This window comes from Cygnus atratus, chromosome 11 (genome assembly GCF_013377495.2).
Source record: "Cygnus atratus isolate AKBS03 ecotype Queensland, Australia chromosome 11, CAtr_DNAZoo_HiC_assembly, whole genome shotgun sequence".
In the NCBI taxonomy this organism is placed as follows: Eukaryota; Metazoa; Chordata; class Aves; order Anseriformes; family Anatidae; genus Cygnus; species Cygnus atratus.
This window is the reverse complement of record NC_066372.1, coordinates 19,292,881-19,307,480: the sequence shown is the minus strand read 5'-3', so window position 1 is coordinate 19,307,480 and position 14,600 is coordinate 19,292,881. Positions and strand designations below refer to the sequence as shown.

At 42.1% G+C, this 14,600-nt stretch overlaps 1 protein-coding gene across 1 annotated transcript; it reads left to right on the top strand.

Annotated features, from left to right (window-relative positions):
* Positions 1-3,196: 3,196 nt before the first annotated feature.
* INTS14 (integrator complex subunit 14) lies at positions 3,197-13,857 on the top strand. Its single transcript, XM_035554582.2, has 12 exons — positions 3,197-3,323; positions 3,803-4,069; positions 5,592-5,699; positions 7,548-7,703; positions 8,172-8,290; positions 8,713-8,855; positions 9,780-9,872; positions 11,447-11,591; positions 11,815-11,948; positions 12,054-12,172; positions 12,526-12,591; positions 13,554-13,857. Exons 2-12 carry the CDS (start codon positions 3,848-3,850, stop codon positions 13,803-13,805), a joined length of 1,557 nt encoding a protein of 518 aa, XP_035410475.1. The 5' UTR covers positions 3,197-3,323; positions 3,803-3,847; the 3' UTR covers positions 13,806-13,857.
* Positions 13,858-14,600: the final 743 nt, after the last annotated feature.

Here is a 14,600-nt window from a genome sequence, read left to right as displayed (position 1 = left end):
TTCCTAAAGGTTCAAAAATCAGGTCTGTGTCCAGAAGCCACTGAAGACTTCTCTTGATCAGCAACGTGCACTTATATCCACCATTGGAGCTGCTAACTGATCTTAAGCATCAGGAGTGAAACTGCACGACACAAAGTGTAGAATCCTGCAAAAGAAGGTCTAGTGTGAAAAAGAAAGTACTGCAACCTCCTACCATACAGGTAACATTATCCTAGCGTGTGCTTTTCTATTTTTCAGTAAAGAGAAATGGACCTAAACAAGTAAAGTCAGACCTAAATTCAAGTTTCTGCCTTTTTATTTTTTTTACTGCTGGAGGCTATGCTGGTTAATAACCATAGGTCTAGCTTAATAAAGGCAGGAATTGTCTGAGATAGTCCAATCTGAGCTGACTTCTGATCCACCCAATGCTCACATCCAGGAGCTAATTAAGGTTTGTGTTTTCATTGAGTCCATTAGTTATTCTGCAATATTAATAATCGGGACAGCGTTCTGCAGGAGGGAGGATATGGCTTCTGTCAAGGAGCCTACTTGTACTCTAAACTGCTAGAAAAGAAGCTCTGAAGAAAAACCCATGCTGTTAAAACCTCCCTCGAAACAGACCAGTTATTCACCTAAATAACCTCAACAGGTGGATGAAAACTACTTGATAGTTCCCAACTATGCTGCTCTGTGGCTCTCCAGCCTTGACTCCCACAGAATGCAAACCAAGCAAATGGTGAGCTTTTACTTCTAGTTTGAGAAAAGCAAGAGGAAGGCTCAGTTCTAGTAATACTTGGGGTGCTGAGCATCCATTTGTTTCTATGACTACATCTTTTCAAGCCTTTCTGTAGAAGACAGAACTGGCAAAGTAGAACTGTAATCATACCTTTTATTAGGGGATAATTAGCATACCTTGCATAATTATTTGAGCAGCATTTTGAAAGAGAGACAGATGATAAATGCCAGAGTGAGAGAGCCTACACCTGTGACAGTACGGAGACAGTGACTAGGGTCTGGACAGAATTTACCCTTCAGCACTGCTTGGATGTTTTACCTTAGAATATTGCTCTTCATGGATTCTCTTTCCCCTGAGTGGGAATGTTATGTTATTCTTGCGCTGGATGTGAATCACAGTTTTGTAAGCCATTCTCAGATAAGCTCTTCATGCAAGTTAGCACACACTTACCCTCTTGCATAACACCCAGTGAAGTAATCAGCCTAAATTTCTTGCAAGACAGGCATTATTATCTTCTTTTAAATAGTTGGGAGGATCACTAAGGCAACAGTAATAGAGGGTCATGGGAGTACCTAGATAAATAGATGGTATAAGCTTTGCTTTTGATATGCAAAAAGTACATGAACATGCATATGGCAGAACTGAATAATGCAATACTTACCACAAATTGCACATTAACAGAGAATAACCCTTGCTAATAAAAATAAAAGAGTGAAAAGAAAGACACACAGGGAACAGAAGTCATGTGAACGCATCCCCCTATTTAAATGCTCAGTTTTACTTCTCTCCGGAATAAGCTGCTTAAAAGACCTTTTGCAAGAACTATAACCAAAGGTAGGATGAACTGTAACGAGCTCTCCAGCCTTTCAGCAATACCTGACCATCAGCCCCTTTTTTTCCTCTAGTTTTGTAACCTCAGCACTTCTTTTCCAGAGAATATCATGTCGTACAAGTCAGCTCCTGATCAGCTCCTTTCTCACTGGTTGGACTGTCTCAGTCAAAAGAGATCTCAAGCAATCATGCAAACCTCCACAGCTTACCTTACAAAGATGCTGTCCAAAAGGATGAGAAATACCAGTGGTTGAACGTAGTGCTGGAAACTTCTTTGACACTTAACAGCCGTTTGGGAGATGCTGGTGCAGAGAGAGGCAGATGAAAATGATCCCATTTTCACTATGCCTCTGCAACAGAGTTCTAATACAAGAGAGGGTCAGTTGTGAAGGACATATTACTGAAGGAATAGCCAATCCAGTTTAATACCTGCAACCCTAAGAAGATTATACAGTATTGTATAGATTTGGGTCTATCTCTGAAGCCAATACCTTTGTCTGCTACTACAGATTATTCTCAGTATGAGGGCAGGAGATTTCCATTAAAAACTACAATATCAAAGCACCAACTCTGAGACACCTACTATCAGCTATGGAAGAGAGCAGTCCACTTCTGGGGTAAATCACCTTGCTTCTCTGTGTGGTGCAGTGGTCACTTCAACTCACTTCAACAGAGGAACTAGAAGATTCTGAATTGGTAACTGTAAAATAAACTGTTGTCTGAATGGAAGCGGTAAACTCAAGCTTCGCAGCCGAGCTCACCGACACCCCTCATCCTTACTCCTGTGTTTACTGAGGTGGGAGACGGAGGTCCTTCAGCCAACTGGGATGCTTTTTCATAACCTGTTCTCGATGAACAGCTGTCTTTGTTGATCATTGCAGTACTTTTCCAGTGTACTGGCATTAAATTAGATTGCTTCAGCTTTACTGATAATACTGTTTTTCCAGTTGTGTAAGATGCAGGTGAGAATGATGCAGGTCGGCCACTTTATGCATATCGGAAATCAGGTGCCTTACTGGGCTCCTGGTGACCATTTTTCCATGGCTATTACTTTTCTCGTGGTTATTTTCTCCTCTGATGCACTTCTGTAAGGAGTAATTAATGTTTATTGGAAAATTCTTCTTGAGTTCAGGCTTTTCCCTTTCACAAATAGCCTCTCTGTCCTGTTGGGTTTTGCATATGCTCATGGGCCTTCCCCAGACAACAGCAAGAAAAACCTCTCGGCCAGCACACTTTTTTTTTTTAAATTTTTGTTTTTTTGGATACAACTGTGCTTCCACACAGAAGGGGAGCCTGAGTTCTTCCTCAGACCAAGCTGCAAAAAGCTCAACCAGGCACCAAGGCCTTATTATTCGGTACCTCAAATACCTCACACTTTGTTCCATGCACTGAATTAATTCGCCTGTTTTCTGAGCGGGGCTGGTAACATTTTAAACAACGCTGTACGCTCTGCACCGCAGAAATACCACACAGCTGAAGGTTGTTGGCTGAAATCAACAGTTTGAGGGGTTTTGAGGTCCCAGGCTCGGCATCGTGGAGAGGTGGGGTGGAGGCTGAGACCCCAACCGGGCGCTGCCGGGCCCAGCCCGGCCGCTTCTGAGGGGGCTTTGGGGCCGATATCTGCGGGGAGCGGGCTCGGGAGGCTGTGGGGAGCGGGCCCGGCACCGTCCCCGTCCTCTCCGGCAGCCCCGGCCCAGCCCGGCCCCTTCCAGCCGCGGCCGCGTCGTTCCGGGGAACGCTTTGTGCGGCGGACCCATGGCGGCCGGGCGGGCTGGGGGTGAGCGCGGGGGAGCCTCCGTTCCCCCTTCTCCGGGCACCTCCACCACCACCTCCTGCACCTCCAGCACCACCGGTGCCGCAGGGATGGGAATCCACGAAACCTCCCGAGTCGTCCCCGGGGGGAGCGGGGAAGGCTCCGTGGGGAGGGAGCGCTGAGGAGGGGGCTGCCCTCTCTGGGGTCCCCGGGGTTCTCGGGGGGTCCCTGCCGCTCCTCTGCCTGCCGAGGCTCGGCCTAGGCCGGGCACGCTGCTGCCAGGCATTCCCAGCCACCCAGGAGCAGATCCTGCGCTTTTGGTTCATTTTCTGCCATAATCTGTGCTAAAACCCCTGTTTTGGGCATAAAACTTAATTGTGGCTTCCCCTTCTGCAGAGGGCAAGGGCTGGTGTGGGGTGAGCCTCGCAGGGTCAGAGCAAGACGTGTTGCCCCATAGCTGTTGTTTGATAATTGTTTGTGGCCTTTTTTTTTCCATCACGTAGTGGATCTCCGTTCTCTGCTGTGGTAGCTGAGAGGAGCAGCTCATCATGCCGACGGTGGTGGTGATGGACGTGTCGCTCTCCATGACTCGGCCGGTGTCGGTGGAGGGCTCCGAGGAGTACCAGCGGAAGCACCTGGCGGTCCACGGCCTGACCATGCTCTTCGAGCACATGGCGACCAACTACAAGCTGGAGTTCACGGCCTTGGTGGTGTTTTCGTCGCTCTGGGAGCTGATGGTGCCATTTACAAGAGATTACAACACACTGCAGGTAGGGTGCGTGAAACCCCAACGCAGTCAAGTTGTCAATATTTAAAAAAAAAAAAAAAAGTTGTGTGATTTCATCTTGTCCTGTACACAGGGTCTTAAATAAAGCATTTTATCCTTATTTTAAAGATATGTGAAATCAATGCATGTGAAATGTTTCACTACTTAACAAATCATACCTTTGCAGGTGACCTCTGAAGCATTGTTAATTAAGTTAAAAGTAGGGATGGAGAAAACCAAGAAGAAAGGGCTGAAGGTTTTGTGACATACTTTTTTCTGTAGTTGTTGATTTACTCTTGATAAATGATGCAGCAGACAGGAGCGTTTAGAAAGGTTTTGAGTCCAGTGATTTGGTAGAGAGAAGATGGTTTTTAACAGTGCATAACAGTTGAAACAGGGTGAGAATGAGAACAAAGGGATTTTAGGCCTTGCAGATGTGTTGGGAAGTGGAGAGACCATGGAAAAGATAGAGTCTGAGAGAGAAATTTGATATGAATGCTGTAAGGCACTGAAAGTTTCAGTCCAATAAAAATTGTAAATGTGTAGCTGGTTGTCATATATACTATTAAGAAGGAATGATACGTCGCTGTCATAGGTCACCATGTATTTATTAGGTTTTCAGTTGTGCAACAGATTTTACAAGATACTCTCTGTTAGGTTTTTATTTTACCATTTGAATGCCAGTACATTCTTTTTGGTTAATTTTTCCCTTCTTTGGGAACTTCTGAAAGCCAAGAATTCAAGCAAGCTCCCCTACCATGTTAGTTTTACAGCTGCACCCTTCTTACTATGCGGTGTTAAGTGTGAAGTTTTCATTTTAAGAAGAAAAGCTGGTTTACGGTTATAGAAACAGGATATGAGTTTTGGATTCTGTTACTCTCTGCTGAAGTGTTTTCATGAGACAAGCTCCTTGTAGCCTACTTTATGAATCTGTGAGAAGTTGGAGTTTTTCTGGCACCTGGGAGCATTTTCTAAGCTAAATTCCATTGAGCTGCATTGTGAGGCCACTAAACCTGGGGCTCTGAAGTGTCACGTCTTCATGGTCTTTTCAGTGGGCCTATGTGCAGGAAAGAAATGCAACTCACTTTGAGCAACGAGGTGGTGTTTTGCAGTATGTTTGGAGCTGTTCGGCTGGAACGTTCAGGAATGCAAAAGGTTGTTACTGCTCATATGTTACGGAGTAGAATTGGAAATGAGTACTTCAAGTTACACATTGATTCAGATTTTTACTTTCCTGTTTTTCTTTGAGACATGCAAAAATTTTTTTTTTCTCCCAAACTTTCTAGATAGTAGAGTTCCTTCAAAGCCAGCTGTTGTAGCTGTCTCATGATACTGTTCACAATTTCTTCTCTCTCTTTTTTAATCTTTGCAGGTCGTATGTTAGCATATAGCCTGTTGTATTGTGTTGCAATGCAGTTGTGTTACAAAGCAAACCTACTGGCTTGCCACGAAACTGTGAATATTTTTTCTATGTTTGCTGGTAGTGATATTTCACCCAGCAATAACCGTGGTGTTTGTTCTTACAGGAAGCCCTAAGTAACATGGATGATTATGACAAAACCTGTTTAGAGTCAGCACTGCTTGGGGTTTGCAATATTGTTCAACAAGAATGGGGTGCAGCGATTCCTTGCCAGGTATGTTTGATTTTCACTGTTCACAGGATATAGCATATCCTTAATACTCCCTGTAAGTTGCAGAAGGAAATGTAAATATAATGTGAAAACTTTGAATACTCACAGGCATTCTGGTACTAGAGGAAGATGAAGAATTAGTATTTTAGATATATCTGGGATATGCACAGAAAGTAGTATTTATTAAAACATCAAGAAGTGAAAAACTAGACAGTTCTCTCCACTACAACACCACATTGGACAGAAAAGTGTTCTGCGTATCAGTGATGTTCCATTTACACACCTGTAAGTTGTAAAACCTGTCTCAAAAGTACTATCTTGAAGGCTTGGCATTTGATCTGGATGTGGTGTTCTTTCCCAGGACCCTTGGTCAGTTTGGAAGGAGTATAGTCACACCTACAGTAACCTTTCTGCTCTGGTACCTGATGGTTTCCAGGGCTTCTAACAGTTCCAGGTCTCAGACAACAGCACAGAGTACGGCTGAGTGTGTTTTGATCTGTCTTCTCTCCCTAGTGAGTCATTCAGCGTGCATCTGCTCGCACACTCCATCCAGCCTTTGCAGCTCTCAGCCTTCTGAATTTGCTGTCTCTTATGGCAGAGTCTGCTTTTAGCCCTCAATTTTCCGAGCTACTAAGAGGCTGTTGCTCTTTGGGTTAGGATATAAATTCAGTAATTTTGCACCTCAGTGAGCTAGGAACATCTCACAAGCAATATTCCTTTAGGAGAAAGAGGATAGAAGTTGATTGTCTAGACAGTGCTTCGTAATCTAACCAGGATAAAAGGCACCATGGAAAAGGAGTTATTCAACACAAAGAACTAGAAAGATGTAAAAGCCAAGCATAGATTAGATCTCAACAATTTTTTCTCTCATTTGTGTCATTTTTTGCTGTACTGGAACTTCAGGTTATTGGGTGATGAAAGGCAGCGGGGAATGTACTGTGCAGAATTTTGTAATAGTAAAAAGCATTGCTGCTGAGCAACAGTTCAGATGGTTAGTGGGGAGATTGAGGATTAAGAGAGAGTAAAAATCTGGCTGTAACAGATGCCCGCTGAGTTCCAGTTGGATTTGATTTTCCTTACCTCTCAGCCAAAAAATAATGCCTGGTGTAGCTGTGCAGCATTGAAAGAGCAGTTATTTTACTCCTCTGGAAATGACTGGGTCTCAGCTGTGTGTGTAGAATTCCATTGTTCAAGGTAACCTATTAGGGCAGATTGCTACAAGAAGTGACAGTGGACTTGCAATTAAATGGAAAAATGTCTATTTTAGCCTTCATAGTTCTGCTGCAAAATGTGAGCATACTGCAGCTGTATTCGTTAGCAAAGAATTACAGTAATTAATACTACCTTTTTATGGCTTCTGTGGCCTGTAGTGGAACTTGAGTTGCCTTCCAGCTTCTGCAAAGAAATGATCATAGTTGGCCTTTATCTTCCATCCGAAGGTAAACCTGAAGTTCCCAAATCCACTAGCAGCAGACTGCTTTTTTGGCTGTGTAATCACGGTAGTTCTAGTGTACATTTAAAACTGGCTATGTTCCTGCACAGCACGGTGTGTTTCTAGCCATAGAATTCAATTTTCAGTGCAACTGCCTAATTGCAATGAAACGTATATTTATCATGCACGTAATTTAATTGCAGTGGTTAAACCTATCATTTCTCATTTATGTGCCTGGTTCTGGAAAGTTTACTCACGATTCTTTAGTCAGCTCAGCGGAGGAAATGCCCACGTGAACAGGGCTTTTCAGAATAGAAGCTCGTGCTGCTAGGAAGACTCCTGAAATGTTATGTAGTTGTCCTCCACAGGTAGAAACAAGTCTCTATTTGGAAATGCTAATCTATCCTCTCTCGTTCAAGGTTGTTCTCGTCACTGATGGCTGCTTGGGGATCGGCAGAGGCTCTCTGCGACACTCACTAGCTACTCACAACCAGAGGAGTGAAAGCAACCGATTTCCACTGCCTTTCCCATTCCCGTCCAAGTTGTATGTCATGTGCATGGCAAATCTTGAAGAGGTGATGCCTTTCACATATGCTTTTTTTTCATCGTTAACACTGGATAATTATTGTTCTTATCTGATCTAATGATCATGTCAGCACAAAACGCACTTTTGTATTCTTTTCCTCTTAAAAATTAAATCATCTTGAAGGAGCTAGAAACTTAGAATTACGAATAAAACACTAATATTTAAGGTATTCCGGTGCTCTTAAAGACTGAGAGCTTCTGTGATTATTGGTTGCTTTTTGAAGCAGAACCTAATAGGAAAAAGCAATGTATTTTGTGTTTCTGGGTCAAATACTGCATTTGCTATAATATAAATGCAACGTAAGGAGTACATTTTCTGGGAGAAAAAGAATATTGGTTTATGCAGAAAGAAGTAAGATAAAATTTTACTGTGTTGTGTATATTTTCTGAAAACACCCTGGTTAAGAAAAACATAGTAAAAAAGCTTAACAAAAACATTTCACTTTATGCTTGCGCAGCTTCAGAGCACGGATTCCTTGGACTGCCTGGAACGGCTCATAGATTTAAACAATGGGGAAGGGCAAATTTTTACCATTGATGGACCACTTTGCCTGAAGAATGTCCAGTCTATGTTTGGGTTAGTAGACCTTTAGGTAATACGCTTTTGGGAAGGTTTCCAGTTAGTATCTGTAAAGGAAAACAAACGTAACAAAAATCTGATGATATGGGGTGTTCTTTTTTTTTCTTCTTTTAGCATATGATCTTGTTAACTAAATTTTAATCTTGACCTTTGTTGTTCAGGGTCAGTATTTATTTTAATCATTCTGTAACCAAACCATAAGATCTGTTATGATTGGCAGGTAGAAGTTACTAATTTCCAGATGACTTGTTAATTTGCCATCAATATGATAATGTGCTGCTTTGTTTCATAATTTGGCAATGCCAGAACTGACTGTAGTCACACGCACAGTTTTGGGAGCTTAGTTAGCATGCTTTAGACAAACTATTTTCATTTGATATGTATTATTTTTTCCTTAAAGATAACTGATCTTGTTCTAGAAAGCTAATAGACCTGGCTTATACACCATTCCATGCTGTTCTCAAGTGTGGCCACTTAACATCTGATGTGCAAGTATTTCCCAGACCAGAACCTTTCATTATAGATGAGGAAATAGACCCCATTCCTAAAGCAATTAATACAGGTAACATTTTTTTATTGCTTTTTAATTAAATCTGTTTGATTTCTACCTTTTCACTACCATCTCTTTTCCTGTACAGTTACTGTTGCACCCACTTTCTCTCTCTGAAGATCAATCACTGATCATGTAATTTCTTGGTATATATGGCTCCAGGGGACGAAAACCTCATCCTGTTTCAGACGTGTACCTGGTGAAAGGGCTGGAGTAGAGCAGAGGCACTTTTAAAACTTAGCAAGCCAATTTCTAGGGATAGGGACTGTGGAAGAGAGCCACAGGCTGCTTTCCGCAAATACCTTCGTAAGATTAACAGAGGATTAAAGTAGTGTATTGGAGAAGGGGCTGTGTTTTTATATTAGAGTTGCCATTATCAAAAAGACCCCTTGTTCTCAGATGAGACAAGCTAACATCTTCCTGGAGGCCTCTTCAGGGAGTCCACTAGGAGTAAAGTTGGGAAGAGTTGGTGAGACAGACACTTTATAAATCTCACCATGTACTTGCACTGTCTTTATTGTTTGTCATCCTAGCATTTCTCACCAATGCTGGCTTATTTTTAAAAACAATTTTGCAAAGAAAACCTTTCTCAGCTTTCCCGTTACTGGACACTGCACCCATGAACGGCAGGTAGTCTGTAGCTAGTCCATGCCTGTGACTTGTGAATGGATAGGTACACACCCCTTGGGGAGAACACACTGAGCTTCACTGCTTTGCTTCAAGAGTGAAGTTTCAATTGTAGCATCAAAATTGCTCTCACATTCATGTACGTATGAATGTTTGTCATATTAACAGCTAGAGACCCCAGTCAAGGTCAGGATTCGGTTGTGCTACCTTAGTCACCGCTTCAGAAACAGCGGTGTAAGAAGTGGTGATGTTAAACTGACTGAATACATTCTATTTCTAATTAGACTTAAACCTGTTTTCTCCCCACAGATCTAGAAATTGTTGGTTTTGTAGATATAGCTGACATTTCTAGCCCTCCTGTCTTATCCAGACACTTGGTGCTACCTATTGCACTTAACAGAGGTAAGCAAATTGTCTTGTAGCAAAAAACTGCTTTAAGCTTCCCCTGTAATGGCCTTTGTGGTTTCAATTAGAAGCAAAAGTTTCACGCGTTATCGAAGTGCCAAATGTTTCTAAGGACACGTTTTCATGGTTACATTAAAATTAAAACTTTGGACACAAGCTCTGTCTTTTTTTGAATAGTGTGCTCTTCAGACAATTCACATGTACACGAAGAGGTGAATTAGTAGAGGGATCAGTGCCCTTATACCATCATTATTAACAGAGCATACTGAACTAAAAACTACAAATAGTTATGGGTCATGAAGTAAGTGGTGCAAGATGAAGACTTAAGGTCTGCTTCTAATTGCTTCTTGGAATGATTTGTTGTGAAAAATCTGATCTTAATAACAAAAAGGTTGCTTAGTAGTGCTCGAGCATTAATTACTACTCACTGGGTCCAAGTATATATGTATCATGTGTAGGCTGCAATGGTTAAGCATATCACTGACTTGCAGCTACTTGCCTGCATCAGTGTGTGCTAAGAAAGGTTTCCCGTGTCCTTTTGTCATGGCCTTGGAGTGGAGTAAAAAGAAAGTGAGATTTCTCCTGGTAAAGAAGAATGAGAGCACCAGATGTGCTTTCATCTCTTTTAGTGCTCTTAGCCTGCTAGGTCTTTCACCTTAGAAGACGTTAAGAGTTAAATCACAGCTGTATTCCAGCTGCTAAAACACTTCAAATTTCTCATAATTACCACAAATTGCATAGGAGAGGTGGACTTGAAATTCAGGATACTTTAGTTTCAGAAGCAGCCGTGTTATCCATTGCAAGACTCTTGGTACTTTTGGATTTCCCTTCTCGTTTCTTCGAAGCTGAGGTTTTGTTTGCAGAGTTATTTATTAACGTTGTGAAGTTTCGGGAATAGAATGCAATAGAATAATTATGTAACTTTATAGAGTTTTATAACATTTGTCCCAACAGTTAACAGCTGTTTATTCTATAAAAGGATTAATTAAAGGCTGGCTTGTCCAACATGCCTGTTTTGATTCAGTCTCATCCAGCTGCAGCAGAGGAATTTGCCAGTCCCTGCCACTTCTATCTGCCTTTTATTGCTCCTTTACCTGGAATTACATGCCCTCCCCTCGGGTTGCTTGCATGCTGGGAATGAGTTGGGTAACTTGAACAAATAAAAAAGTGAGTCTTTGTTAACCCAACTCATTTTGACTGACACAAGCTAGGGAGTGATTATACAAAGAGGCCTGTGAGTGGATCAGAGGAGACCTCTGACCAGGTAGCTGTAAGGTTAGAAAGCGGTAGTCTTTTCAGCCTTTGCTGCTGTGAGAAGTGCTGGTGGTTGTGTTCGGAAAGTCTAATAGTAAAATACCATCAGTTCTCACAATAGCATGGGTGTGGGGAGAACAAGAGCCTTTCTTAAGAAAGAAAAATACGCAAGCATTTAAAAAGTAGCTTCACAGAATTGTGCTCTGTGTTGAAGATGCTTCATGGCAGAGGATACAGGGTGGTAAGCATCATGGAATTAGAACTAGTGAGACTGAATTTATTTTTACGTCATCTCTTTGTTTGCTTTCCTTCCTCAGAAGGTGATGAGGTGGGACCTGGGATCACAGACGACACCGAAGATGAGAATTCAGCTAATCAGATTGCTGGGAAAATCCCCAACTTCTGTGTTTTGTTACATGGGAGCCTGAAAGTGGAAGGCATGGTGGCTGTCGTCCAGTTGGGGTATGGAGCTGGATGTCTGCCTGAAAAATCTCTCTTACTCTGCTCATTTATGCTTTACTCTGTAAAGAATTCTCCATTACTAGGTAAAGCCATGGATTTTTAACAGTAGATATCTTTCTGCCAGTATAAATTACAAATACACACAGTGGAAGGGAGGCAAATTCTGGGTTAAGAGGGATATAAAGTTTTTTTTTCAGCCTTTGGGATTTGTTCTTTTCAATAGGCCAGAGTGGTATGGAATGCTCTATTCACAAGCTGATAGCAAGAAGAAATCAAACCTCATGATGTCACTCTTTGAACCTGGTCCCGAGCCCCTTCCGTGGCTTGGGAAGATGGCACAGCTTGGACCTATTTCAGGTACTGGTTACACTCATTTGAATAACTCTTGCGCATTCAGTATTTTCTTGTGTGAATGACCTGGGCAGATATTACTCACTAAGTCTTTTTCCTTTTTTCTTCCAGATGCAAAAGAAAATCCATATGGAGATGATGACAATAAGAGCCCTTTTCCCTTGCAACCCAAGAACAAGCGCAGTTATGCACAGAATGTTACTGTATGGATTAAACCGAGTGGCCTCCAGGTAACGATACAGGTTTTGGATTTGGTGCTTTACTGTGAGCAGCAGCAGCTATCTAAGCAGCAAATTGCAGTCTGTGTGTTGTCCATTTAATGTAATTGCTTTGTGTTTTTTTATAAACTCTTTAAAATGTCATGATTAAAATGCAATCAGAAAGCTTATGCTGTTTAATGAAAGCCGCATCTCCAGTGTAGCATCTGGCTTAGTTTATTGGATTTAGTATAATTACCGTTTATGTTTCAGCCTTTGTGAGCTGCAGTCTTGTCAATGGTCAGGATTATTTATCAATATAGTTGGGGATTTTTTTCTGCAGCTTTCCCAACAGCTGCCAAGAATATTTTATTTGTTTTCTGCAGACTGATGTACAGAAGATCTTGAGAAATGCAAGGAAACTCCCTGAAAAAACTCAAACCTTCTATAAGGTGAGTAATGTTACAGGTCTGCCCAAATTTGATCTGTAGTGATAGTGGTGCATCTGACAGAGGAGCACATGCTGTCTGTGTCTGTGGGATCTTCTATGCTGAGATTGTAGGGTTCTGCAGACACACACAGTGTTCTGTAAAGAGTTATCGTGGGTCCATTTTACAGATTAGTGATGGTTAGACAAGGGAGTCTGGTTTTCTGACATCGTATTATTCTCTGTCAGGGTGATATAGACATACCACGTTTACAGGTGCTCCTCACAATCCCTGCTGCTTTGATGGTGAACTTGTATGCAGATCTTATGCTTTTGTCCAGGCAGAAATAGACTGAGGGAGCAAGAGAGGAATAAGAGCACATCTGTCATTCTGAATCTCAGAGTATCTCCTATGTTTTTTCTGTAACTGAAGCAGAAAAACACAAAATTCCAGGCACTCCTGGCCACATCGTAACAGTCTGTAATCGAGACTGTAGCTGGAAGTAATTGTTGGTCCTCTTGTAAGCGAAGTACTGAAGCAATTTATTATTGTAGCCCCAGAGACTTGAAGAATGAATACACTGACTAAATGCACAGAAGCACTCATCACAGTTTACAGTGAAGAAAAATCAATACATTTTGCTGGACGCTGTGGTTAGAGGCAGCAGTCAGTGAAGCCCAGCCTGGAAGCCACTCCCAGCTGGGACACAGGGGGAACAGGCAGGCACAATAGCTGAATGCACAGAAGGGCGAAGGAAGAAGTAAAAAGTTTCTAAGAAGGGATGAAGGGAAAACCAGCTATTTAGCTGTGCCACTATAACCCTCAGCCCTGAAACATTTTCATGCAGTGAGCAGCTGGGCAGTTGCCAGCAGCTCTACTGATTACTCAGGTTATTTTCCTTACAGTGAATAAGCTTGCCTTTAAAATAAATAAATAAATAAATAAAGGGTCACAGTGGCTTTAAACGGAGTTCTTGTTTTTTGCAGGAACTTAACCGTTTACGAAAGGCAGCTCTGGCCTTTGGCTTTTTGGACCTCTTGAAAGGTGTGGCAGACATGCTGGAGCGGGAGTGCACCCTGCTTCCTGACACAGCTCATCCTGATGCAGCGTTTCAGCTCACGCATGCTGCTCAGCAGCTTAAAGTGGCAAGTACTGGGGCTTCCGAATACGCTGCCTATGATCACAACATTGCTCCACTGCAGACAGACTTTCCCAGTACTGGCACTGAAAGAATGTGAAGTCGCCAGTTTGGGAACTTCTACAGATTAAGACTCAAAGTGTTCAAATTTTCTTGTCCTGTTTACTTTCTAGGGCCTCTTTAATTACAGGTTGGAGAACTTCCTATTGAAACAGGGGCCCTTTACTTGCATCAGTGCTTTCTTAAGTGTAGTTAGTCTGTGGTGGCTTCAGTCAGGCCTGGAAACTAGAACGTGTCCCAAGGTTGGTTACTGTAGTGGATGATGGGTGGAAATTACTTAGTACATGTGAGGAGAGAAAGAAAATGCCATCACAGGCCTCACTCCTTGTGGCTTTTGGCCTCCCAAGACTCCCAAGAATGTGGTTACTAGATAACTGAAATCACTGGTAAAAGTGTCCTAAAAGGCAGCTACTATTATTTTATACATGGATTTGATCAGTCCAAAGAAAACGTGTGAGAATCACTCTGCAAATTCAGATACAGAGCTAATTTCAGGGTGTTGTCACTGATCATGTGCCCACCGTGAAAGCTAGCCTGTACTGCAGTAATGAACATTATCACTGGCACTGCAGTGCTGATACTTGTGAAAGTAACTTAATCTTTTGAGACAAATTTTTTTATTTGTGTAATATTAATAAAGAGTAATTCTTCGGGAAAACTTAAGCTGGCTTTGTTCCATTTTCATAGCAACGTTACTGGGTGCATGCTTAGGCATGCACAGGCCTAAAACATCGACCTGGTGATGGTTGGATGTCAGCTCTTTATCATGAGCATTGAGAAATTATACAACTTAATGCATTCCGGAAAAGAGCAAATAATTGAACTTAAAGCAAAA

Coding starts and splice junctions, on each gene's coding strand:
- INTS14 (XM_035554582.2), top strand. CDS start 3,848: ATGCCGACGGTGGTGGTGATGGACGTGTCGCTCTCCATGACTCGGCCG. Junction 4,070..5,591: donor GAGATTACAACACACTGCAG/GTAGGGTGCGTG, acceptor TTGTTCTTACAG/GAAGCCCTAAGTAACATGGA. Junction 12,592..13,553: donor AAACTCAAACCTTCTATAAG/GTGAGTAATGTT, acceptor TGTTTTTTGCAG/GAACTTAACCGTTTACGAAA.